The following is a 24,358-nucleotide window of genomic DNA, read 5'->3' on the forward strand; positions in this document are numbered from 1 at the left end:
CTGAACAAGGCAAAGGGGGCAGTGAATGGATACCAGCTTGAACTGAGATGGAGGTGTTGGTTCAACTGAGGGGGGAAGAGGAAGCAGATTGCCAGCTTGAATTATTTGGGAGAGGGTGAAGAGTTCACGTCTGAATCGGGAGGATTGGGGGTGAGAGAGAACCTGTGAAAGGGTGGGAGTTGGTGTGTAAGCTTGTACAGTTTTTTAGTACAAATTTACAGCTAGGAATTTTAACAATAGGCTCGATTGTCAATGAAATCTGATTAGCTAAAATCTATAGCAGAGTTTGGAGAATCTAGAGATTTTATAGATTACCTAGTGTTTGAGCATGCCTAGAATCTGTTAATCCTAAAACCTAGTTATTAACCACTAAGTCTGACAAAAATACTATTAACGCTCCAAATCCCAGAAAATAAAAATGTTTCATTACATTCCTAGCAAATTAACCTTCCTATTAATTAATCACTTCAGTTCCTATCTGATAATATTGCATTTTTGATTCCATAGGACAACCTGTAAAGCCTGAACCCACAAACTCAGTTTCACAGGGTGAGTCAACATGTTTTACAATTTCTTTCCATGCTGCCATCTTATTGCCAATTCCCCCTCCCTGCCCACAGATTCTCCTCCTTTAAGTCTTGCCATTTATGTTAGGATGCATCCCTTGACTCATTTTCCAATGGATAGCACGGCAACTAATTTAGGAGACACTGAACTGTTGCGTTCAGGCTCATAATAAAACTAGCTGTTAGCAACTGAAACAAAATGGTTAGAATATCCTTGTGGTAAGCATTTCTAGAGCACAGCTAACTGAAAACGATGCTCATATAGAACCCCTTCTGTGATCCATATTGAAGTTTGTAGCCCATTCGGATTGAAGAGCTTTCTAAATGTACTCTCAGAGTAGGCTATCACACCACCTTTCAAACTAACTGCAACTTTGGGATATGGCGCATGTGTAAGTGCATGCAGAAATCCCGAAGTTGCGGTCTGTCAATGAAAGCTGCAAAACTGTCTGCATTGTGTCCAATGCCTCTCCCCCAAACCCCATCCCCAGAGCTGGCAATCAGTGAAATCTCGTAAATCATTGAAACTGATGTAAACTTTGGCTCTTCCGCAGTAAGTACACTGTTAAATTCCCCACTAAAAGTTAGATCCAAAGGAATTAAGTGTAACGGGGTTTTAACAGCATGTTGACTGCAAAACAAATGTTAAGGTCCTGGAAAATTAATTTTAATTTTGTCCAGTGTAAAATTTGTCCATTTTAATAAAAATGATCATTTTTAAGAACCGTTTCACAAAAATTAAAAAAAAAAAAATTTTTAAGTTTGTGCATCTTTATTTCAGGTTTGCCTTCTCCCCATGACAGAAGTCCAATCTTTAATTTGCTCGCACTCACAATTTTGAGAAGTTATAATTTTAAGGGCTTACTCACTTCCTTGTTCACTGTCTGTGAGAATTCTGCCTTTTGATTGGCTGCATAGACAGCCCTGTTGATGTCACAGCACTTCGCACAAGGGGGTTCCCATTAATTTCTGTTGAATTGAATTCAAGGTTGGAAAACCCGAAGTTCTCGACACAGATATTGCGAGATCCCTGTGCGGAGCGTACTTTAGGGTCAGTAGTGAATGCCTTCGCTTCGCTGCTGACCCCAAATTCCAGGCCTTATTTTTGGCTGCTGCCACAAACTCTGCTGCCTTACTGTTAACTCCATCCTTGTCTCTGGCCACACTCTGTCTGAACATGACCATGCAAAACCTTAGCGTCCTGATCAATACTACCGAGCTTCAAAGCCCACATCCTATCCATTACCAAAACTGCTTATTTCTATCTCTGTAAGCTCGCCCATCTCCAGTCCTACCTTGGCCCCTCTGTTGCCGAAATCCTTATCTATGTTTTTGTTACCTCTAGCTGAGATGATTAAGAAATGCAATTTTGTTTGGCCCAGTTTGTAGGTGTAAAACGAGAGACAAAATGTACCAAAATCAGGCTGGGATCTCCTGTGCCCAATTGGGACCTGAGGTTCACTACCGCCATATTGAATTGGATGACTTTTAGTCTTTTTGACCAAGCTTTCAGTCACCCCATCTAATTTTACAATTCATGACTCTATTTCTGTTCCTTTCACAATTCCTTGTTTTCTTTCCCCCTCATATAGTGCCTTGGAATGTTTTTTATATTGAAAGTGTTGTATTGGTGCAAACTGTTGTAGTTATGGTTTTGTTGTTGATGTCTGTATGCTGATCCATGTATTTTTCATTGATGTGCAGAGCAATGAAAATCTGTTTATATTGCTGTGATTTCCTTTGAAGCCACATTGTACCTCTGGGAAAATTGAGTCAGTGTTATTTTACAAACAGGTCATTAGCAATTTCTCGCAGGTTTTTCCTGGCTATTGAAAGAGGCCAGATTCCATAATAGTTGCTGCAATTGCCTTTCCTTACATTTTTCTTAACTTGAAGTCACTTAATTCAAATTAAATGTGAATTCAATTTTTTGTGCTAAAATCTTACTTTGCTGTGCTACTTACATTGCTTAATTCACATTATTGATAATTCAAATTTTTAATGCAAAATCTTCTTTGACTTACCCCAAGTTAGCTGTTAAATGGTAACAATTGTCACATTCTTTAGGCCTTGTTGGATTCCAGCCCTGCTAGACACAAATATGACACCAACTTCAGAGGTGCAGTATTGGTACACTTGGGTATACCTATTAGCACATCAAAGAAGTGCTTTGTGTTACTCTGGCATATAACATTGAATGCAAAGAATCATAGAATCTTACAGCACAGAAGGAGGCCATTCAGTCCGTCAGACCTTTGCCGACTCTTTGAAAGAGCTGTCCAATTTAGTCCCAAACCATGGGCTAGAACCTCCATTTTTGTGGTTATCACCCAAAAATGGGCGATACTTCCGGCACGGGCGTTAAAAAAGGGCTTTCAGATCGCTGGCTTCTCGTCCATTCTCAAAGCACCCAGTCTCTATTTTTGAAAATGGGCGTTACCGCGAACGATATAACATGGGCAGTAGTGTTACATTTTTTTGACCTTCTGCCGTAAAGTGTGGCCATTCTTAGCAACGGTGTGGCAACTCTCGATTCCCATGATTCAGGAGATCAAGGGTCATCATGACATGCACAGAGGAGGAGACAGAGAGAGAGGGAGCTCAGAGGGACTGAAGGCGTGTGTGGGTGTGGTGTGGCTGCTTTGGAAGGAAGGAGGGAGACCTTAGAGCTTCACAGCAAATAGGCAAACAAAAAGTAGCTGTCACCAAACACATATTTGCCCAAATTTGGCCTATAATGGTACGAGAGGAGGAGGCATCATAGCACGCTGTGGAGACTGATGCTGGAGAGAGCAGTGAAATGGGAGAGGAGCACATTGGAGGGCACAAAAGAGCCAGGAGGTTCTCAGATGAGGCAAATGCCTCCCTCTTGCAGGAGGTCGAGTCACGCTGGTGTGATTTGACACAGGGAAGGCGTGGGAAGCCCACCCCAAAGGCATACCAGAGGATATGGACTGAGATAGCTGAGGTGACCAACGAGACCGCAAACGATGGAACGACCTTGTGGGATCCACAAGCGTAAGTCTTACATTGATTTACATGTACTTATGTATTTATATAATTTGATTTGTAACAGTCATGAGTGACTATCATCAGATGTGAGGTCTTTCACTTTTACCGGGAATGTTTGACACAAAGCCTGGGGTCATGGTGTACGTCTTTAGATAAAAAATTATAATTTTCATAATAATCATGATTACATCTGTCGGTTATGTGTTGTATCAGTCTCTGTGACAGTATCCAGCAATGATATGATGCAATGATCTCATGCAGTGTCGTCCTGTCACCTTTTACAGAAGAAGCACTCGACGATGAGGTCCGTGCAGAGGCGAACGGGTGGGGTCCACCAGTCCCCAGCGATATCACTGAGATGGAGGAGCGGGTGCTCGCACTCGTGGGAAAGCACACCCGGACAGCCATGGAAGCATCTGCAGACCCTGAAGTGATGCCACGTGAGTAAAGCTTACAACATTGCCTGATGTAAAGTCAATAGATGCCACACCCACTCATATACAAACAATCATATATTATAGAAGATCTCTAAAATTGTCATAGAAATAATGATGGCCCAATGAAAATCGTTGGAATGCAAATGTGTTGATGGTCATGAAATGTGATGTCTGTGATGATTTTGAGAGTAGTGGTGCTTTTGTCGTGCATATGCTGTATGTAGCGCTGGAATCATCTTGTGACTCTAGTACCCCTCCTCTTCTAATAAACTCATTTGTGTTTTGCAGCTCAGCCAGCAGCGCGTCCCAAGGCAAGACCACAGAGGCCAGAAGGTGGGGACCCAGGGTCCGACTCTCCGGACGATCCTACATCTGGTTCTGAGGAGCTCTGATTCTCGCCCGTCAATCCGCTGGATCTGTTCTCCATGGATGAGAGCGCGGACTTCGAGGAACCTGCATCGCCACGCTCCAGAAGCCATTCCACCCCAAGGCCTTCTCGTCGTCCTCCGGTCATTCCCGCCTCCACTCTGGAGGTACCAGTCCCAAGCACCTCACCACAGGGCACCCCATTTGTCCTCAGGATGACACCGACCCCATGGAGGCCTCGTGGAAGTGGCAGGTCTGTTCCACGAGTGCCACATGACAGCGGAGAGATGGTACAGTTGTCCAGGAGGACTGTAGACATTGGTCACCAGCTCATCGAAGCATTGGGGGACATATCCCGACAGCTGGCCACCATGACCGAGTACATTCTGCAGATGGCGGAGGCCCTGGATGTGATAGCCAGGAACAGTGCTGCCACAGGCCTCCCAGTTGTCCCCGAATGCGGCACTCCACCCCTAGGTACTGCACCACCACTACAAATGACAGATGAGAGCAAGGATCAAGAACCTGCTTCTGCATCAGAGAATGTTTCCCCCTTAGCAACCCCAGCTCCCGTACCCGTGCAATGACCACATCTGCCTTCATCCCCCCCAATGAGGCGCTGCCTGAGGAGTTCCTCAGCCAGGCACCATGGAGTGAGGAGGGGAAAAGGTAGAGGTGGGGAGAAGAAGGGGAGGGGGGAAGGAAAGTGAGCTGCATGTCCGCAGGTGATGGCTGTGTTACATCTCCATCTGGGTGTATGCAATTTGTTGTAATGTATGGGAGCTGGGGATCACCCTCCTGCTTTGCCGTTGTATTCTGTGTTGCTGGACATGTTGAACATTTGATTGATGTCAAGGTGGAAAAAGTGGGGTGTGGGCAGGGATTGTGTGTTATTGGCTGTGATACTTCTGATTTCAGACCAATGTTGATATAAAATTTTTGTTATTGAACATACCTTGTTGCGCATTGTCTCAGATAGCTGGACCGTTACACACTGGTGATTCCTTAACATGAAAAGGTTAAATACAACTGAACATCAATCAACGTCAAATTTAACTGGAACCAAGGTGATGGGCACCATTGATGTCTGAGCTGCACACACACAGCAGTGTGTCAGCGTTGTCACTCACCTCAACGCTCTTTCAGGCAAATCGTTCAGATATCAGCTCCTCACATAAGAGTGCGATTTAAAAAATGTAAGCCACGGCAATGGCATTCGTTCAGAACAGTTGGTTCTACTTTTTCTGGGCGTTTTTTCGGGCGAGCGATATTGTGGGTGATATGTGTGTGAGGTGGTGAAAGTGACGGTGGGCGATCTCCTGGGCGTTAGTTTCGCCAGATATGCTCTTTACGACAAAAAGAAGTGGGCGGGCGGTATTATTGAATCTCGGCGTTAATTCCGTGTGGAAAGTAAATCTCGTCAAGAAGTTTCCTAAAAATGCCTGTCAGTTTCCATTTTGTGCCAAAATGGGCGACATATGGGCATTGTATGAAATTTCAGTGGTAGAATGGGCGTTAAGTGGGCGTTAAGCCTGCAAAAAAAGTGGAGGTTCTAGCCCCATAGCTTTTTCCCATCACCCTGCAAATTATTTCCCTTCAAAAGCATGTCGAATTTCCTTTTGAAAGTTGTTGGGGGAGAAATTCGGGAGCGGACTCTTTGGGGCACTAACATTTAAAAGTTGAAAAAAATTACCAACAGGCGCTAATGTTTTTCAACTTTAAAAAAAATTGGTGTTTGCGCTCCAAAAAAGAAGTGAAGCACTAAGCACTCCACATCGTTCCTGGAGCACAACAGACAGCAGGCGGGGTGTGCAGCACTGCCGTGTGGAATGCTCCTTCCCTCCCTTAAAAGAAAGGGCCATCACTGCAAACACTGCAAAGCAAAACGTTATCTAGTCCCCGACGGCAGCCACGATCCGGCCCAATCAGCCCGACGCACTGCAGCAGAGTGCCGGGCTGATCGATCGGGAGGTAAGATGATTAAAAAAAATTGACTGAGAATATTCCAGAATTTGTTTTACTTATCTTGGCCACGTCGCCTTTATGCATCGACCGCAAAGCGTCTGGCCTCCCGATTAATGCCTCCTGCAGCTGCTGGTGTTTTTGCCCGGAAAAACTGCAGAGGGCGGAACCGAAGTTCGGGTCCGGGGTGCTATCAGGGCGATAACGATGATGTCACGAAGCGAAGGAGATCGAGGCACAACGCCAGACCGCTGCCGAATATAGCGGGTGTCGATCTTCTCACCGCGTCCGGTCGGTAAGAGATTAACGCCCCACTATCGTCCCCCAGAGACGATAACGGGATGTGCTAAGGAGGCCAATTTCTAGGCCTGTTTGGGGCGCTAACATTTAAAAGTTGAAAAAATTACCGACAGGCGCTAATTTTTTTCAACTTAAAAAAAGTTTTCACCGTCCTTTCAGTTAATGCATTCCAGATCATTACAACCCTCTTGTCATTTTGTCTCTAGTTCTTTTGCCAATGATGTTAAATCTATGACCTGTGCTTACCAACCCACATGCCAGAGGAAACAGGTTCTTCCGACTTGCTCTAACAAAACCTTTCTTAATTTTGAATACCTCTACTGGGTATCCCCTTAAACTTCGCTACTCTAAGGAGAACAATCACAGCTGCTCCAATTTCTCCACATAGCTGAAGTCACTCCTTCCTAGTACAGGTTGAGTGTCCAAAATCCGGAGTTCAGAAATCCAAAATGTTCCAGAATCCGGACTCCGGGACAATCCGTGGCAGATTTGTCCGGAATCCGTAAAATGTTCCGGAATCTGGACCGGACAACCCTGCCCGACCTCGGCGCCTCGCCGCTGCCCGACCTCGGGGCCTCGCCGCTGACTGACTTCGGGCCTCGCCTCATCGCCACTTGCCTCGCTACCCTTACCTCGGGGCCTCCTCGCCGTCCTGCCCGAACACCTCCTCAGGGGGGCCGGCCCGCCCGAACACATCCTCAGGGGGGCCGGCCTGCCCGAACATCTCCTCGGCGGGGCCCCGCCTGAAGATGACCTCCTTGGCGGGGCCCGCTGGCCCGACAACAACCCCGACGGGGCCTGCCCAAACACCTCCACGGCGGCAGGGCCCGCCCGAACACCTCCATTACGGCGGGCCCAGCCCAAACAATTCCTCGGCAACTGGGCCTCACCCGACGACCTACTGGATGGGGCCGGCGACCCGAAAGACTCCTCGGAGAGCAACCCCCCTTTCTGATGTTCTGAAATCCAGAAATACCCAAACCTGGGCTCGGGTGTTTACGGATTTCGGACATCAGAAACACGTTCCGAAGTCTAGAAAAACACGAAAATTGGCTCGGCCTTGGTCCAAAGGTTGCCGGATTCGGGATGCTGAACTGTATCATCCTGGCAAATCTCCTCTGGACCCTCTCCAAGGCCTTGACATCCTTCCTGAAATGTGGTGCCCAAAATTGTGCACAATACTCCAGCTGAGGCCTAACCAGAAATTTGTAAAGATTTAACGTGACTTTCTTGTTTTTGTATTCAATTCCCCTATTTACAAAACCAAGTAGCCCATACACTTTTTAAATAGCCTTATCAACTTTTGATGCCACCCTCAAGGATTTGTTAAGATGCATCCCCAGGTCCCTCTGCTCTTGCAACCCCCTCAAAAAAGTACCATTTAGATTTATGTTGCCTCTCAATGTTGTTTCTCCCAAGATGCATCACTTCACACATATCTGCATTAAATTGCATCTGCCATGTGTCTGCCCATTTCACCAGTCTATGTCCTCCTGATGTTGCCAAGTTTAGTGTAATCCACAAACTTCACAATTGTACTCCCTGTACACAAGTCCAATCATTTTTTTATAACAAGAAAAGCAATGGTCCTAATATTGACCCCCGGGGGATAGCACTGCATACTTCTCTCCAGTCAGTAAAATATCTGTTCACCATTACTCTTTGCCTCCTATCCCTCAGCCAATTACATATCCAAGTTACCACCATTCCTTTAATACCGTGTGCTTCTATTTTGATACAATCTAACTTTGCAGTCATCATAGGCCATCTCTCAAACCGAGGATGACTTGCTTCCACGTCAAAAAGTTCACAGGTGTTTCAATGACCTAAAATTCCAGGTCCGAACTAAATCTTGAAGGGTGGAACATGCCTGTGCTTGAATTTTTTTAGCGTGTGGTGATTGTTGCACACCAGCCACCACACAGGCTTGACAGAGCTAGGACTTGGTCCAGTAGCAAGGATTAACCAAGAGGACTGGAGACCTGCTCTGCTGCATGGACCTAGTGCGCACACATATCGCAGGGCTGGCCCGTGCTGCCCCTGGGCCCTCGCCTCTTCTGGCCCCGACTTTGCAGACTTTGCAGTAATGTCATTGTGAATTACAAATCTGAAGATAGCAGCATATGGTGCCTTATCCATCTTTTTCCACTGGTAGAAGATATAATCAGCACCAGTTGGTCATCTTCAGTCAGCCTGATAATACTCCATTCAGCAATCTCATAGATTGGATTACACAACTATAAAAAGAGAGAGCAAAAATAAACGACATTTAGCATTTTTTCAATATAAAGCTATGTAATTAAAAGAGAGTTCTACCTTGTTTGAAAAGATAGATTAACCATCACCTGAAGTCTGCAGGCAAGCAAAGGAGGCAAAATATCACCCAAGTAGAAGAAAAACTTGGGCCTGGAATTTCCTCACAGCCTCACCTGCATCACTGGAGATTTGTCAAAAACCCTGTTTACATGCATAAACGGCATTTCTGCCCCACTTCCTGTGGAGGGGAAGCAGCTCTGGGATAATGGCTGGCCGTTATTACAGAGCAATCCCTGTCATCCACACATGTGCAGTTGAATGTGGAAATCCAGAAGTTGCTGTCAGAGATACCCTGTTCCTGCACAGGGTGCGCTGTTGCAGTCCTTGACTTGGTGCTGAAATCACTGTAATGGTGTGAACTTGGGGTGCTTACCCACAGTACCCCACTAAAAATGGCTGGAAAATTTAGGGCTAGTGCATTCAGCAGTAAGTGAGTCTTTTAACGGGGTAATAACTGATAATTACTGCTGAACAACCTCTCTGGTCATGAAAAATTAATTTTACAAGTATGGAGTCTCATTCCCTCAGAAGAAAATTTATGTTGCAGATTGTTAGAAAAATAAAAATAAAAATATATATTATTTAGTATTTATGTTTTTCTCTTTTATGTCTCTCCCTTAATCCCATCTGTATTTCCAGATCTTTATTTTGCTTCCTATACAATGTAATTTATATGTGCTGGTTTTGTTGCTTCCTGGTATGCAGTGTGTGTGTGTCTCAGTGAGAATTCTTGAATCTGATTGTTTGAAGAGCTTCCCTGTTACTTTACCTGCTCACAGACACCACAGATCCCCTGCAAAGAGCGCCGCACTGGACTCGACGCAGGATTAGTAGATCTCCCCTGACAGGCCTGCGAAAAGTCTCTGGGCAACTGTATGTGAGATGAACAGCAAAAGCTGTTCCTTCATCGCTGAGAGCAAAATCTGGGCCATTGTGAGGATTCAAAGAAATGCAGATACACAGAGGTTGAGTGAAAGATGCTTATCATAAAGCATTCGAAAGTTATGGCAAATAGTTTTGATTGTGTCAATTTAGATTTTAGTCTGAAAAATGATAAAGGAGTGAAGGACTTCCACAGGTAACACCCTGGAGATATCAGGAGACATATGACAATCAGATTGATCATTTTAAGACATTCAGCATGTTTTATCAACTTCTGTCTGAATGTTTTCCTTTGTCAATAATGCATCTGTCATTCTTAAGGTATGTAAATTTGCATACTTATCTGAATTAATATCTTTTTTGAATGATGAACAGTGCCTGTAGTCACAGGAGATGGCTGGATAGTACATAGTGGTTCTCAGTATTACGTTAACCAAGATCCAATGCCATGGGATGAAGCAAGAATATTCTGCAAGAAGGGGTTTGGAGATCTTGCTATAATTACTAGTGCTTCCGAAAGAATATTTTTGTGGAGAATGGTAATGTAGATTTTCTTTTAGAAATATTTCTCTTTCAACTATTGGCTAGCTTTATATTTTAAAGCCATTACATACCTTGGAAATAACCTAAAATATCATTTCAGATTTCGGGAAATAGCAACAATCAATATTTTATTGGCTTGCTTGTGGGTCTTGACAAAAGTATTAAGTAAGTAAATATTCAGATAACATTTTCTGCCTTTACATTTCATTCAATTGATTTAGAGCCTTTAGCTCTCCTCATCATTTAGTGGGTAGACATACTGCCTGGTGTGGTACTAAGCAAAACAGCCTGGTAGGTCCCACGTTTAATCCCTGGTTTGAGCTGAATTAGCTTTTCATTGATATTGGGATCAGAATTTCTCTTGTGGTGGCAGTGAGAGACATTTTTCCATGTCATCCAGTAAAACCACCATGGAAATAAGGAATTTGGGTGAGGGAAATAATACCCTCTAAATCCACCTCCATAATCAACCACTTCAGCCACGAACCTGGGCCTCAGTGACATCTCAAAGATGGGAAGTTCAACTGAGGTGACAGTTGGAGTACTACAGTTGGCCTCAGTGCTCCTGGACTAGGGAAGGGATTTACAGTCAGTCATTGTTTGCACTCCTGACTGCTATCCAGTGACTAAGCTACAAGGTCAGTGAGCAAACGCACCACCTGCTGTGTCATGAGCCACACAGACCGGAATACGGCCAGATTCAATTCTGACTTGTGCTGAATTATCTTGTTTTAATAAAGTTTCAATGGACAAATCTCAGTAAAGCCCAATAAAAAAACAGATAACTACAGGCCAGTGAGTCTGACGTTAGTGGTGAGAATACTACTCGAGACCATTGTCAAGGACAAAATTAATTTTCACTTCGCGAAGCTTGGGTTAATAAGGGACAGCCAGCATGGAATTGTTAAAGGCAATTCATGTCTGACCAACTTGATTGAGTTCTTTGATGAAGTAACAGAGAGGGTTGATGAAGGTAGTGCAGTAGATGTTGTATATATGGACTTTCAAAAGGCTTTTGATAAAGTATCTCATAACAGCCAGTTGGAAAATAGAGCGCCTGGTGTTAAAGGGATGGTGGTGATTTGGGTACGTAATTGGTTAAGTCATAGAAGGCAGAAGTGGATGGATGCTTTTCTGACTGGAGAGAAGTATGTCGTGGGTTTCGCTAGTTGGTATTAAGACTATTCTTTTTCTTGTTATATATAAATGCCCTGGACTTGGGTATAGGGAGTACAATTTCAAAGTTTGCGGATGATGCAAAACTTGGCAACATAGTAAATAGTGAGCAGGATGATTGTATACTTCAGGAGGACATAGAGAGACTGATGAAATGGGCCGATACATTTTAATGTGGATAAGTGTGAAGTTTGCACTTAGGGAGAAACAACATGGAGAGTCAGTATAATCATAATTGTATTATGTTGAGGAGGGTGCAGGAGCAGAGGGATCTGGGGGTGCATATTCACAATCTTGGAAGATGGCAGGGCAAGTTGATAATATGGTTGAGAGAGTGTATATGATAATTGGTTTTGAAAATAGGGACATTGAATACAAAAACAAGGAAGTAATGCTGGACCTTTATAAATTTCTGGTTAGGCCTCAGCTGGTGTATTGTGTACAATTCTGGGTATCCCACTTCAGGGCGGATGTCAAGGCCTTAGTGAAGTTACAGAGGAAGTTTACCAGCATGAGACCATGGATAAGGGACTTCAGTTAATTGGAGAGATTGGAGCAGCTGGGATTGTTCTCCTCAGCTCATAGAAGTTTAAAGGGGGACCTAATAGAGGTATTCAATATTATGAGAGGTTTTGATAGAGCAAGTAGGGAGTGGCCAGAGGTCATAGATTTAAAATAATTGACAAAAGTAACTAGAGAGGAAATAAGGAGAAATGTTTTCAGAAAGAAGGTTGTTAAGATCTGGAACATACTGCCTGAAAGGGTGGTGGAATCAGATCCCATGGGAACTTCTAAAAGGCAATTGCACATGTACTTGAAGAGTTTCAGGGTGATGGGGAAAAAACTGGGGTATGGGACTAAATTGGACAGCTCTTTCAAAGGACCAGCACAGGCCTGATGGGCAGAATGGCCCCGTTCTGTGCTGTAAGATTCTATGATTCTATGAAATGGAGAAGGAGCAGGAGAGTAGGATTTGTTTTGAACTACTCTGCTAAAGACCTAGCACAGAAATGCTGGACTGAATGGATTCCTTCTGGTCCTCTTTTCAATCTTCTTTTCTCAAATGAAAAAAAGTTTTGTTCTGTGATTCTCTCTTCACAGCAAAGATCACCAAGTCTCAGAATTAACCTTGTTTCTTTCCAATGTAGCAGTGAAGGCAGTGAGCCTAAAACTGCAGATAATATTTCAAATGTTTTCTTACTAGTGATATATGCAAGGTTAGAATAAACTATTTTTGTCATTGCTTGGAGTGCACGTTGAGGAAGATGAAACTTTAGTCACCAAAGTGTTTCAGTTATTACAAAAATACAGCTAATTGGTCAAACAAGAAGCATCAATGTTTTAAAGTTTAAAAATTCAACTCTCTTATCTCACTGTGCATTTACTAAAAACTCCCTGGATTTATTGAATTACTTTAGTTAATCCTCATCTTTAGTACTGTAAAGTTGCTTCAACTTACTGCTGTACACTTTACCACCACATTCACTGAACAACAGTGTTACCGCAGGATCCAGGTCTTGTAGAAACATAGAAACATAGAAAATAGGTGCAGGAGTAGGCCATTCGGCCCTTCTAGCCTGCACCGCCATTCAATGAGTTCATGGCTGAACATGCAACTTCAGTACCCCATTCCTGCTTTCTCACCATACCCCTTGATTCCCCTAGTAGTAAGGAATCCATCAAACTCCTTTTTGAATATATTTAGTGAATTGGCCTCAACAACTTTCTGTGGTAGAGAAGTCCACAGGTTCACCACTCTCTGGGTGAAGAAATTCCTCCTCATCTCGGTCCTAAATGGCTTACCCCTTATCCTTAGACTGTGTCCCCTGGTTCTGGACTTCCCCAACATTGGGAACATTCTTTCTGCATCTAACCTGTCTAACCCCGTCAGAATTTTAAACGTTTCTATGAGGTCCCCTCTCATTCTTCTGAACTCCAGTGAATACAAGCCCAGTTGATCCAGTCTTTCTTGATAGGTCAGTCCCGCCATCCCGGGAATCAGTCTGGTGAACCTTCGCTGCACTCCCTCAATAGCAAAAATGTCCTTCCTCAGGTTAGGAGACCAAAACTGTACACAATACTCCAGGTATGGCCTCACCAAGGCCCTGTACAACTGTAGCAACACCTCCCTGCCCCTGTACTCAAATCCCCTCGCTATGAAGGCCAACATGCCATTTGCTTTCTTAACCGCCTGCTGTACCTGCATGCCAACCTTCAATGACTGATGTACCATGACACCCAGGTCTCGTTGCACCTCCCCTTTTCCTAATCTGTCACCATTCAGATAATAGTCTGTCTCTCTGTTTTTACCACCAAAGTGGATAACCTCACATTTATCCACATTATACTTCATCTGCCATGCATTTGCCCACTCACCTAATCTATCCAAGTCGCTCTGCAGCCTCATAGCATCCTCCTCGCAGCTCACACTACCACCCAACTTAGTGTCATCCGCAAATTTGGAGATACTACATTTAATCCCCTCGTCTAAATCATTAATATACAGTGTAAACAGCTGGGGCCCGAGCACAGAACCTTGCGGTACCCCACTAGTCACTGCCTGCCATTCTGAAAAGTCCCCATTTACTCCTACTCTTTGCTTCCTGTCTGACAACCAGTTCTTAATCCATGTCAGCACACTACCCCCAATCCCATGTGCTTTAACTTTGCACATTAATCTCTTGTGTGGGACCTTGTTGAAAGCCTTCTGAAAGTCCAAATATACCACATCAACTGGTTCTCCCTTGTCCACTTTACTGGAAACATCCTCAAAAAATTCCAGAAGATTTGTCAAGCATGATTTCCCTTTCACAAATCCATGCTGACTTGGACCTATCATATCACCTCTTTCCAAATGCACTGCTATGACATCCTTAATAATTGATTCCATCATTTTACCCACTGCCGATGTCAGGCTGACCGGTCTATAATTCCCTGTTATCTCTCTCCCTCCTTTTTTAAAAAGTGGAGTTACATTGGCTACCCTCCACTCGATAGGAACTGATCCAGAGTCAATGGAATGTTGGAAAATGACTGTCAATGCATCCACTATTTCCAAGGCCACCTCCTTAAGTACTCTGGGATGCAGTCCATCAGGCCCTGGGGATTTATCGGCCTTCAATCCCATCAATTTCCCCAACACAATTTCCTGACTAATAAGGATTTCCCTCAGTTCCTCCTCCTTACTAGACCCTCTGACACCTTTTATATCCGGAAGGTTGTTTGTGTCCTCCTCAGTGAATACCGAACCAAAGTACTTGTTCAATTGGTCCGCCATTTCTTTGTTCCCTGTTATGACTTCCCCTGATTCTGACTGCAGGGGACCTACGTTTGTCTTTACTAACCTTTTTCTCTTTACATATCTATAGAAACTTTTGCAATCCGTCTTAATGTTCCCTGCAAGCTTCTTCTCGTACTCCATTTTCCCTGCCCTAATCAAACCCTTTGTCCTCCTCTGCTGAGTTCTAAATTTCTCCCAGTCCCTGGGTTCGCTGCTATTTCTGGCCAATTTGTATGCCACTTCCTTGGCTTTAATACTATCCCTGATTTCCCTTGATAGCCACGGTTGAGCCACCTTCCCTTTTTTATTTTTACGCCAGACAGGAATGTACAATTGTTGTAGTTCATCCATGCGGTCTCTAAATGTCTGCCATTGCCCATCCACAGTCAACCCCTTCAGTATCATTCGCCAATCTATCCTAGCCAATTCACGCCTCATACCTTCAAAGTTACCCTTCTTTAAGTTCTGGACCATGGTCTCTGAATTAACTGTTTCATTCTCCATCCTAATGCAGAATTCCACCATATTATGGTCACTCTTCCCCAAGGGGTCTCGCACAACGAGATTGCTAATTAATCCTCTCTCATTACACAACACCCAGTCTAAGATGGCCTCCCCCCTAGTTGGTTCCTCGACATATTGGTCTAAAAAACCATCCCTTATGCACTCCAGGAAATCCTCCTCCACCGTATTGCTTCCAGTTTGGTTAACCCAATCTATGTGCATATTAAAGTCACCCATTATAACTGCTGCATCTTTATTGCACGCACCCCTAATTTCATGTTTGATGCCCTCCCCAACATCACTACTACTGTTTGGAGGTCTGTACACAACTCCCACTAACGTTTTTTGCCCTTTGGTATTCTGCAGCTCTACCCATATAGATTCCACATCACCCAAGCTAATGTCCTTCCGAACTATTACCTTAATTTCCTCCTTAACTAGCAATGCTACCCCACCTCCTTTTCCTTTTATTCTATCTTTCCTGAATGTTGAATACCCCTGGATGTTGAGTTCCCAGCCCTGACCATCCTGGAGCCACGTCTCCGTAATCCCAATCACATCATATTTGTTAACATCTATTTGCACAGTTAATTCATCCACCTTATTGCGGATACTCCTTGCATTAAGACACAAAGCCTTCAGGCTTGTTTTTTTAACACCCTTTGTCCTTTTAGAATTTTGCTGCACAGTGGCCCTTTTTGTTCTTTGCCTTGGGTTTCTCTGCCCTCCACTTTTCCTCATCTCCTTTCTGTCTTTTGCTTTTGCCTCCTTTTTGTTTCCCATCCCCCTGCCATATTAGTTTAAATCCTCCCCAACAGCACCAGCAAACACTCCCCCTAGGACATTGGTTCCGGTCCTGCCCAGGTTTGTATGAATACTCTCAAACGGTTTGTTACTCTTGACTTTGAAAAATAAAATACAAGTCAAGGTTATCACAGTGCACCTCATAAAGGCATTACACTGGATTAGAAGTAAAACCTGACATTACTACTGTGAAAAAGGAACGGCAGTAATCATGGGGGATTTTAACCTACATATCGATTGGTCAAATCAAATCGCACAGGGAAGCCTTGAGGAGGAATTCATAGAATGCATACGGGATTGTTTCTTAGAACAGTATGTTACAGAACCTACAAGGGAGCAAGCTATCTTAGATCTGGTCCTGTGTAATGAGACAGGAATAATAAACAATCTCCTAGTTAAAGATCCTCTTGGAATGAGTGATCAGAGTATGGTTGAATTTGTAATACAGATTGAAGGTGAGGAAGTAGTGTCTCAAACGAGCGTACTATGCTTAAACAAATGGGAATACAGTGGGATGAGGGCAGAGTTGGCTAAAGTAGACTGGAAACACAGACTAAACGGTGGCACAATTGAGGAACAGTGGAGGACTTTTAAGGAGCTCTTTCATAGTGCTCAACAAAAATATATTCCAGTGAAAAAGAAGGGCGGTAAGAGAAGGGATAACCAGCCGTGGATAACCAAGGAAATAAAGGAGAATATCAAATTAAAAACCAATGCGTATAAGGTGGCCAAGGTTAGTGGGAAACTAGAAGATTGGGAAAATTTTAAATGACAGCAAAGAATGACTAAGAAAGCAATAAAGAAAGGAAAGATAGATTACGAAAGTAACTTGCGCAAAACATAAAAACGGATAGTAAAAGCTTTTACCGATATATAAAAAGGAAAAGAGTGACTAAACTAAATGTTGGTCCCTTAGAAGATGAGAAGGGGGATTTAATAATGGGAAATGTGGAAATGGCTGAGACCTTAAACAATTATTTTGCTTCGGTCTTCACAGTGGAAGACACAAAAACCATGCCAAAAATTGCTGGTCACAGGAATGTGGGAACGGAGGACCTTGAGATAATCACTAGGGGGGTAGTGCTGGACAGGCTAATGGGACTCAAGGTAGACAAGTCCCCTGGTCCTGATGAAATGCATCCCAGGATATTAAAAGAGATGGCGGAAGTTGTAGCAGATGCATTCGTTATAATCTACCAAAATTTTCTGGACTCTGGGGGGGGTACCAGCGGATTGGAAAGCAGCTAATGTAACGCCTCTGTTTAAAAAAGAGGGCATACAAAAGGCAGATTACTATAGGCCGGTTAGTTTAACATCTGTAATTGGGAAAATGCTTGAAGCTATCATTAAGGAAGAAATAGCGGGACATCTAGATAGGAATAGAACAATCAAGCAGACGCAACATGGATTCATGAAGGGGAAATCATGTTTAACTAATTTACTGGAATTCTTTGAGGATATAACGAGCATGGTGGATAGAGGTGTACCGATGGATGTGGTGTATTTGGATTTCCAAAAGGCATTCGATAAGGTGCCACACAAAAGGTTACTGCAGAAGATAAAGGTGCGCGGAGTCAGAGGAAATGTATTAGCATGGATAGAGAATTGGCTGGCGAACAAAAAGCAGAGAGTCGGGATAAATGGGTCCTTTTCGGATTGGAAATCGATGGTTAGTGGTGTGCCACAGGGATCGGTGCAAGGACCACAACTGTTTACAATATACATAGATGACCTGGAAGAGGGGACAGAGTGTAGTGTAACAAAATTTGCAGATGACACAAAGATTAGTGGGAAAGCGGGTTGTGTAGAGGGCACAGAGAGGCTGCAAAGAGATTTAGATAGGTTAAGTGAATGGGCTAAGGTTTGGCAAATGGAATACAATGTTGGAAAATCCACCTTGGAAATAAAAACAGTAAAAGGGAATATTATTTGAATGGGGAGAAATTACAACATGCTGCGGTGCAGAGGGACCTGGGGGTCCTTGTATATGAATCCCAAAAAGTTAGTTTGCAGGTGCAGCAGGTAATCAGGAAGGCGAATGGAATGTTGGCCTTCATTGCAAGAGGGATGGAGTACAAAAGCAGGGAGGTCCTTCTGCAACTGTATAGGGTATTGGTGAGGCCGCACCTGGAGTACTGCGTGCAGTTTTGGTCACCTACTTAAGGAAGGATATACTAGCTTTGGAGGGTGTACAGAGACGATTCACTCGGCTGATTCCGGAGATGAGGTGGTTACTTTATGATGATAGATTGAGCAGACTGGGTCTTTACTCGTTGGAGTTCAGAAGGATGAGGGGTGATCTTATAGAAACATTTAAAATAATGAAAGGGATAAACAAGATAGAGGTAGAGAGGTTGTTTCCACTGGTCGGGGAGACTAGAACTAGGGGGCACAGCTTCAAAATATGGAGGAGCCAATTTAAAATCGAGTTGAGAAGGAATTTCTTTTCCCAGAGGGTTGTGAATCTGTGGAATTCTCTGCCCAAGGACGCAGTTGAGGCTAGCTCATTGAATGTATTCAAATCACAGATAGATAGATTTTTAATCAATAATGGAATTAAAGGTTATGGGGAGCGGGCGGTTAAGTGGAGCTGAATCCACGGCCAGATCAGCCATGATCTTGTTGAATGGCGGAGCAGACTCGAGGGGCTAGATGGCCGACTCCTGTTCCTAATTCTTATGTTCTTATGTCAATCACAGACTAGTGTTTTGCTAATGTTTTCTCAGGTGGATAGACAATACTCCAGTGGATTATGTTGCCTGGGAGCAACACGAACCTAATTTTGCAAACAACGATGAAAACTGTGTTGCCATGTATACTTCCCTGGGTAAGAAGACACTGGCTCTGTTTTTGGTCTTCACCATACTTCGGGCAGGTGATCGTAACACCTGCCCTCTGACACCAGCGAGAGCTAAGCCAAATTCAATTGGCGAACTGCCTGTGCTTTTTGAGCCATTATATTATATTTTTGCCATTTTGGGAGGTGGGAAATCTGGCAGAGCAACCACTGAGAATGGGCCTGCTACAATGGGTCAAAGCAGAGAGCTGGGCTAATTGGGCGGTGAAAGAAAGAGTAATGAAGGGACAGAGGATTGTCAACAAGGAGAAGAGAGAGGATTAAAAGTCATCCTGCAGCCAAAAATCTGCAAAATAAATTATTTTTTGATCTTGCCAGACCATCTTCCCTTTTAAGTGATGTTGATTCTAACCATTTCCTACTCTGTGCAGTGGGTGGCTTTACCCCCCCGGGTAGGTCCCATGCAATAAGGTGCCAAAATGGCTGTGGGGTCTTACCTCTGTCAATGGACTGTAATTTCCATAACTTACTGTGGTTCCCGTCTGTTTCGGGCAGGAGCGAGGCCTGTTGGAAATCGCAGTAGGTGGGCCTTGGGTTGGAAGTAAATTCTTTGTCTCTCTATCTCCCCCGTTCACACCAAAAACAAAGCCGTAGGGAGACTACAATCGGGGCCACTAACATTAACTTCACACTGGCTAACTAACTTATTCTTATTTGAAATGTTGTTACTTAAAATACAAAATTCTTGCTGCCGTGACTTGGCAAAATAAATGTAAAAGATTCCGTGGCATTTTTTGAAGAAGACCAGGGACTTCTCTGGGCACTCTGGCCAAGATCCATCAGTCAATCAAAACAGATGAACTGGTTATTCAACTAATTGCTGTTCAAAGGATTTGCGGTGCATAAATTAATTGTTCCATTTACCTACAAAAATAAGAGTGACTACACTTCAAAACATAAATCATTGGTTGTGAAGCTCTTTATTATGTGCTGGCGTTGTGAAAGGAGACATATACATGAAAGTGCAAACATGTCACTTGTGACCCATCGTATCCTTGAGCTGAAAACAGTCTATAAGTGGTCTTCATGACCATGTGTGGGGAAATAATTTAGATCTATATTATCATTCTTTGCTTTAATATGCCAGCCCAACAAAACTACTAAATTAAATCTAATATGCAAATTTATTGATTAAAGCATACTTTATCTTAAGAATATTTGTACCTTTATTTTGTTTCATGTTGGAAGGATTCTGGAATGACATGAACTGTGGCCATCCATTACCTTTTATATGTGAAAGAAGTAACAGTTCAGTGAATGCAACATATGCTCCCACTGAAGCACCTGGGCCAGGAGGATGTCCTCACGACTGGATTCCATTTGGAAAGAAGGTACTTGTTTTCAACATGTAAACACTGAAAAAGCAATTGGGTAGGTCTCTGGTGAAATATTGTAGGCTGCACAGACCGCAATGGTTCACCACCACCTTCTCAAGGGCAACTCAGGATGGGCAATAAATTCCAGTCTTGTTAGTGATGCCCTACACAGAATGTGAAAAAGGAACGGCAGTAATCATGGGGGATTTTAACCTACATATCGATTGGTCAAATCAAATCACACCGGGTAGCCTTGAGGAGGAATTCATAGAATGCATACGGGATTGTTTCTTAGAACAGTATGTTACAGAACCTACAAGGGAGCAAGCTATCTTAGATCTGGTCCTGTGTAATGAGACAGGAATAATAAACAATCTCCCAGTAAAAGATCCTCTCGGAATGAGTGATCAGAGTATGGTTGAATTTGTAATAGAGATTGGGGGTGAGGAAGTAGTGTCTCAAACGAGCGTACTATGCTTAAACAAAGGGGAATACAGTGGGATGAGGGCAGAGTTGGCTAAAGTAGACTGGAAACACAGACTAAATGGTGGCACAATTGAGGAACAGTGGAGGACTTTTAAGGAGCTCTTTCATAGTGCTCAACAAAAATATATTCCAGTGAAAAAGAAGGGCGGTAAGAGAAGGGATAACCAGCCGTGGATAACCAAGGAAATAAAGGAGAGTATCAAATTAAAAACCAATGCGTATAAGGTGGCCAAGGTTAGTGGGAAACTAGAAGTTTGCGAAATTTTAAACGACAGCAAAGAATGACTAAGAAAGCAATAAAGAAAGGAAAGACAGATTACGAAAGTAAACTTGTGCAAAACATAAAAACGGATAGTAAAAGCTTTTACCGATATATAAAGCGGAAAAGAGTGATTAAGTAAATGTTAAAAGATGAGAAGGGGGATTTAATAATGGAAAATGTGGAAATGACTGAGACCTAAACAATTATTTAGCTTCGGTCTTCACAGTGGAAGACACATAAACCATGCCAAAAATTGCTGGTCACGGGAATGTGGGAAGGGAGGACCTTGAGACAATCACTATCACTAGGGGGGGTCGTGCTGGATAGGCTAATGGGACTCAAGGTAGACGAGTCCCCTGGTCCGGATGAAATGTATCTCAGGGTATTAAAAGAGATGGCGGAAGTTATCGCAGATACATTCGTTATAATCTACCAAAATTCTCTGGACTCTTGGGAGGTACTAGTGGATTGGAAAGCAGCTAATGTAACGCCTCTGTTTAAAAAAGGGGGCAGACAAAAGGTAGGTAACTATAGGCCGGTTAGTTTAACATCTGTAATGGGGAAAATGCTTGAAGCTATCATTGAGGAAGAAATAGCGGGACATCTAGATAGGAATAGTGCAATCAAGCAGACGCAACATGGATTCATGAAGGGGAAATCATGTTTTACTAATTTACTGGAATTCATTGAGGATATAATGAGCATGGTGGATAAAGGTGCACCGTTGGATGTGGTGTATTTAGATTTCCAAAAGGCATTCGATAAGGTGCCACACAAAAGGTTACTGCAGAAGATAAAGGTACGCGGAGTCAGAGGAAATGTATTAGCAAGGATAGAGAATTGGCTGGCTAACAGAAAGCAGAGAGTCAGGATAAATGGGTCCTTTTCGGGTTGGAAATCGGTGGTTAGTGGGGTGCCACAGGGATCGGGACCACAACTGTTTACAATATACATAGATGTCCTGGAAGAGGGACAGAGTGTAGTGTAACAAAATTTGCAGATGACACAAAGATTAGCGGGAAAGCGGGTTGTGTAGAGGACACAGAGAGGCTGCAAAGAGATTTAGATAGGTTAAGCGAATGGGCTAAGGTTTGGCAGATGGAATACAATGTCGGAAAATGTGAGGTCATCCACCTTGGAAAAAAAAACAGTAAAAGGGAATATTATTTGAATGGGATGAAATTACAACATGCTGCGGTGCAGAAGGACCTGGGGGTCCTTGTATATGAATCCCAAAAAGTTAGTTTGCAGGTGCAGCAGGTAATCAGGAAGGTGAATGGAATGTTGGCCTTCATTGCGAGAAGGATGGAGTACAAAAAAGCAGGGAGGTCCGGCTGCAACTGTATAGGGTATTAGTGAGGCCGCACCTGGAGTACTGTGTGCAGTTTTGGTCACCTTACTTAAGGAAGGATATACTAGCTTTGGAGGGGGTACAGAGACGATTCACTAGGCTGATTCCGGAGATGAGAAGGTTACCTTTTGATGATAGATTGAGTAGACTGGGTGTTTACTTGTTGGAGTTCAGAAGGATGAGGGGTGATCTTATAGAAACATTTAAAATAATGAAAGGGATAGACAAGATAGAGGCAGAGAGGTTGTTTCCACTGGTCGGGGAGACTAGAACTAGGGGGCACAGCCTCAAAATATGGGGGAGCCAATTTAAAACTGAGTTGAGAAGGAATTTCTTCTCCCAGGGTTGTGAATCTGTGGAATTCTCTGCCCAAGGAAGCAGTTGAGGCTAGCTCATTGAATGTATTCAAATCACAGATAGATAGATTTTTAATCAATAATGGAATTAAAGGTTATGGGGAGCGGGCGGTTAAGTGGAGCTGAATCCACGGCCAGATCAGCCATGATCTTGTTGAATGGCGGAGCAGACTCGAGGGGCTAGATGCCCTACTTCTGTTCCTAATTCTTATGTTCTTATGTTCTTATGTAAAAATAAAAGTGGAAAAGTTACAGAAAGTCAGTCGAGGAAGAAGCTAGCTGTGAATGCCGCTAGGTCTTCAGTGCAGTTGGCAAGTATCCTGATGGATGTCAGCTCTGATTTACTGAAGCTCCATTAGCAACTCACTGAGAGAGTGCGCGGGTCATGAGATTGAATGTCTAAAGCTATGTGACCACAAGTGTTGTTTCCTATATCGAAGCATGTAGTGGGGAATACATATCTCACTTTATTAAACTGCACACTGTTCATTCATCTATCTTATATAAATAAAATCACTTATTAGTTCAAAGCCTGTGTCTTGAGTTGGCAAGTAGTTTTGCAATCTGCCATTCAGAGAGAGAGGAAAATTATGTGGCATCATCTGTTGAATTCCAGGCACCAGTGTACAGAGTGAGGATTTTTTGACAGGAAAGGGTCCACCCCAGATTGTAGAAGATATATGTGCTGCTTATGTGAGACTGAAGCAGATACATTTTGTGGAATAATAAATCAACAATGCAACACTTGCTCTCGATGGCCAGAATTTTCCATACCTCAGCGGGTTGGGTCGGGTGCGGACAGTCACCTTTGTGGGTTGCGACCCCGTTCCTGATTCCATGCCGCTGCTCAGATCGACTTTGCGTTAATGGGGCCTATTAAGGCCGCTCTGCTCATTTCCCGGCCCAATTAAATGGTGTGGGTTTGATGACATCATCGATGACGACTTTTCAGTCAGGATATTTAAAGGAGCTGTGGCCACATTGCATTTGAAGGTTCATCTAGGAGTGTGCAGGCAATACACTGCACAATTAGATTGCTGGAACAAATGTCAAATATGACTGCACTGAGCCAGAGGATTGCACCTAGGTTCCCCAATGACTCCCTCCATATGTCTTTGGAAGGAGTCAGAACATAGAGGGACGTCCTTTTTCCTTCCGATGGGCAGATGAGACTTCCCAGGGAGACCAAAATAGCCTGGCTCCAAATAGCAGAGGAGGTGACCGGCAGGGATATTGTGAGGAGGACCTGGGTGCACTGCAGGAAATGTTTCAATGATCTCATTAGATCAAGAAAGGTGAGTGCAAAGCTGCACTCAACTTCATCCTGCTGTGCCTCTCATCACTTCTCCATGATTCTGCCTTCTCTACACTGCTGCTGCACATCTTTACTCACACCAACACACCTTGCACGTCCACCCATCCCTCTCTCTCTACCTACATTATCATATCCCCATCTTACTACACACTCACCTTCATCCGAATCCAATTATACCAACCAACAATACACAAAGAGGCCGCTGGCTTTGGCACCCCACTCCATCATCGTCTCCCTCTAAAGATGTAACCCATCCAATCCTTACAC

At 43.5% G+C, this 24,358-nt stretch overlaps 1 protein-coding gene across 1 annotated transcript in view; it reads left to right on the top strand.

Annotated features, from left to right (window-relative positions):
* Positions 1-24,358, top strand: part of LOC139263974 (macrophage mannose receptor 1-like) — a 367,543-nt gene that overhangs the window by 273,709 nt on the left and 69,476 nt on the right. Inside the window, exons 16-20 of the mRNA XM_070880074.1 lie at positions 508-549; positions 10,226-10,380; positions 10,485-10,549; positions 18,875-18,975; positions 20,194-20,336. Of these exons, the coding sequence (XP_070736175.1) occupies positions 508-549; positions 10,226-10,380; positions 10,485-10,549; positions 18,875-18,975; positions 20,194-20,336 (506 nt within the window). The remainder of the gene's footprint in view (positions 1-507; positions 550-10,225; positions 10,381-10,484; positions 10,550-18,874; positions 18,976-20,193; positions 20,337-24,358) is intronic.

This window comes from Pristiophorus japonicus, chromosome 5 (assembly GCF_044704955.1).
Source record: "Pristiophorus japonicus isolate sPriJap1 chromosome 5, sPriJap1.hap1, whole genome shotgun sequence".
In the NCBI taxonomy this organism is placed as follows: domain Eukaryota; kingdom Metazoa; phylum Chordata; class Chondrichthyes; family Pristiophoridae; genus Pristiophorus; species Pristiophorus japonicus.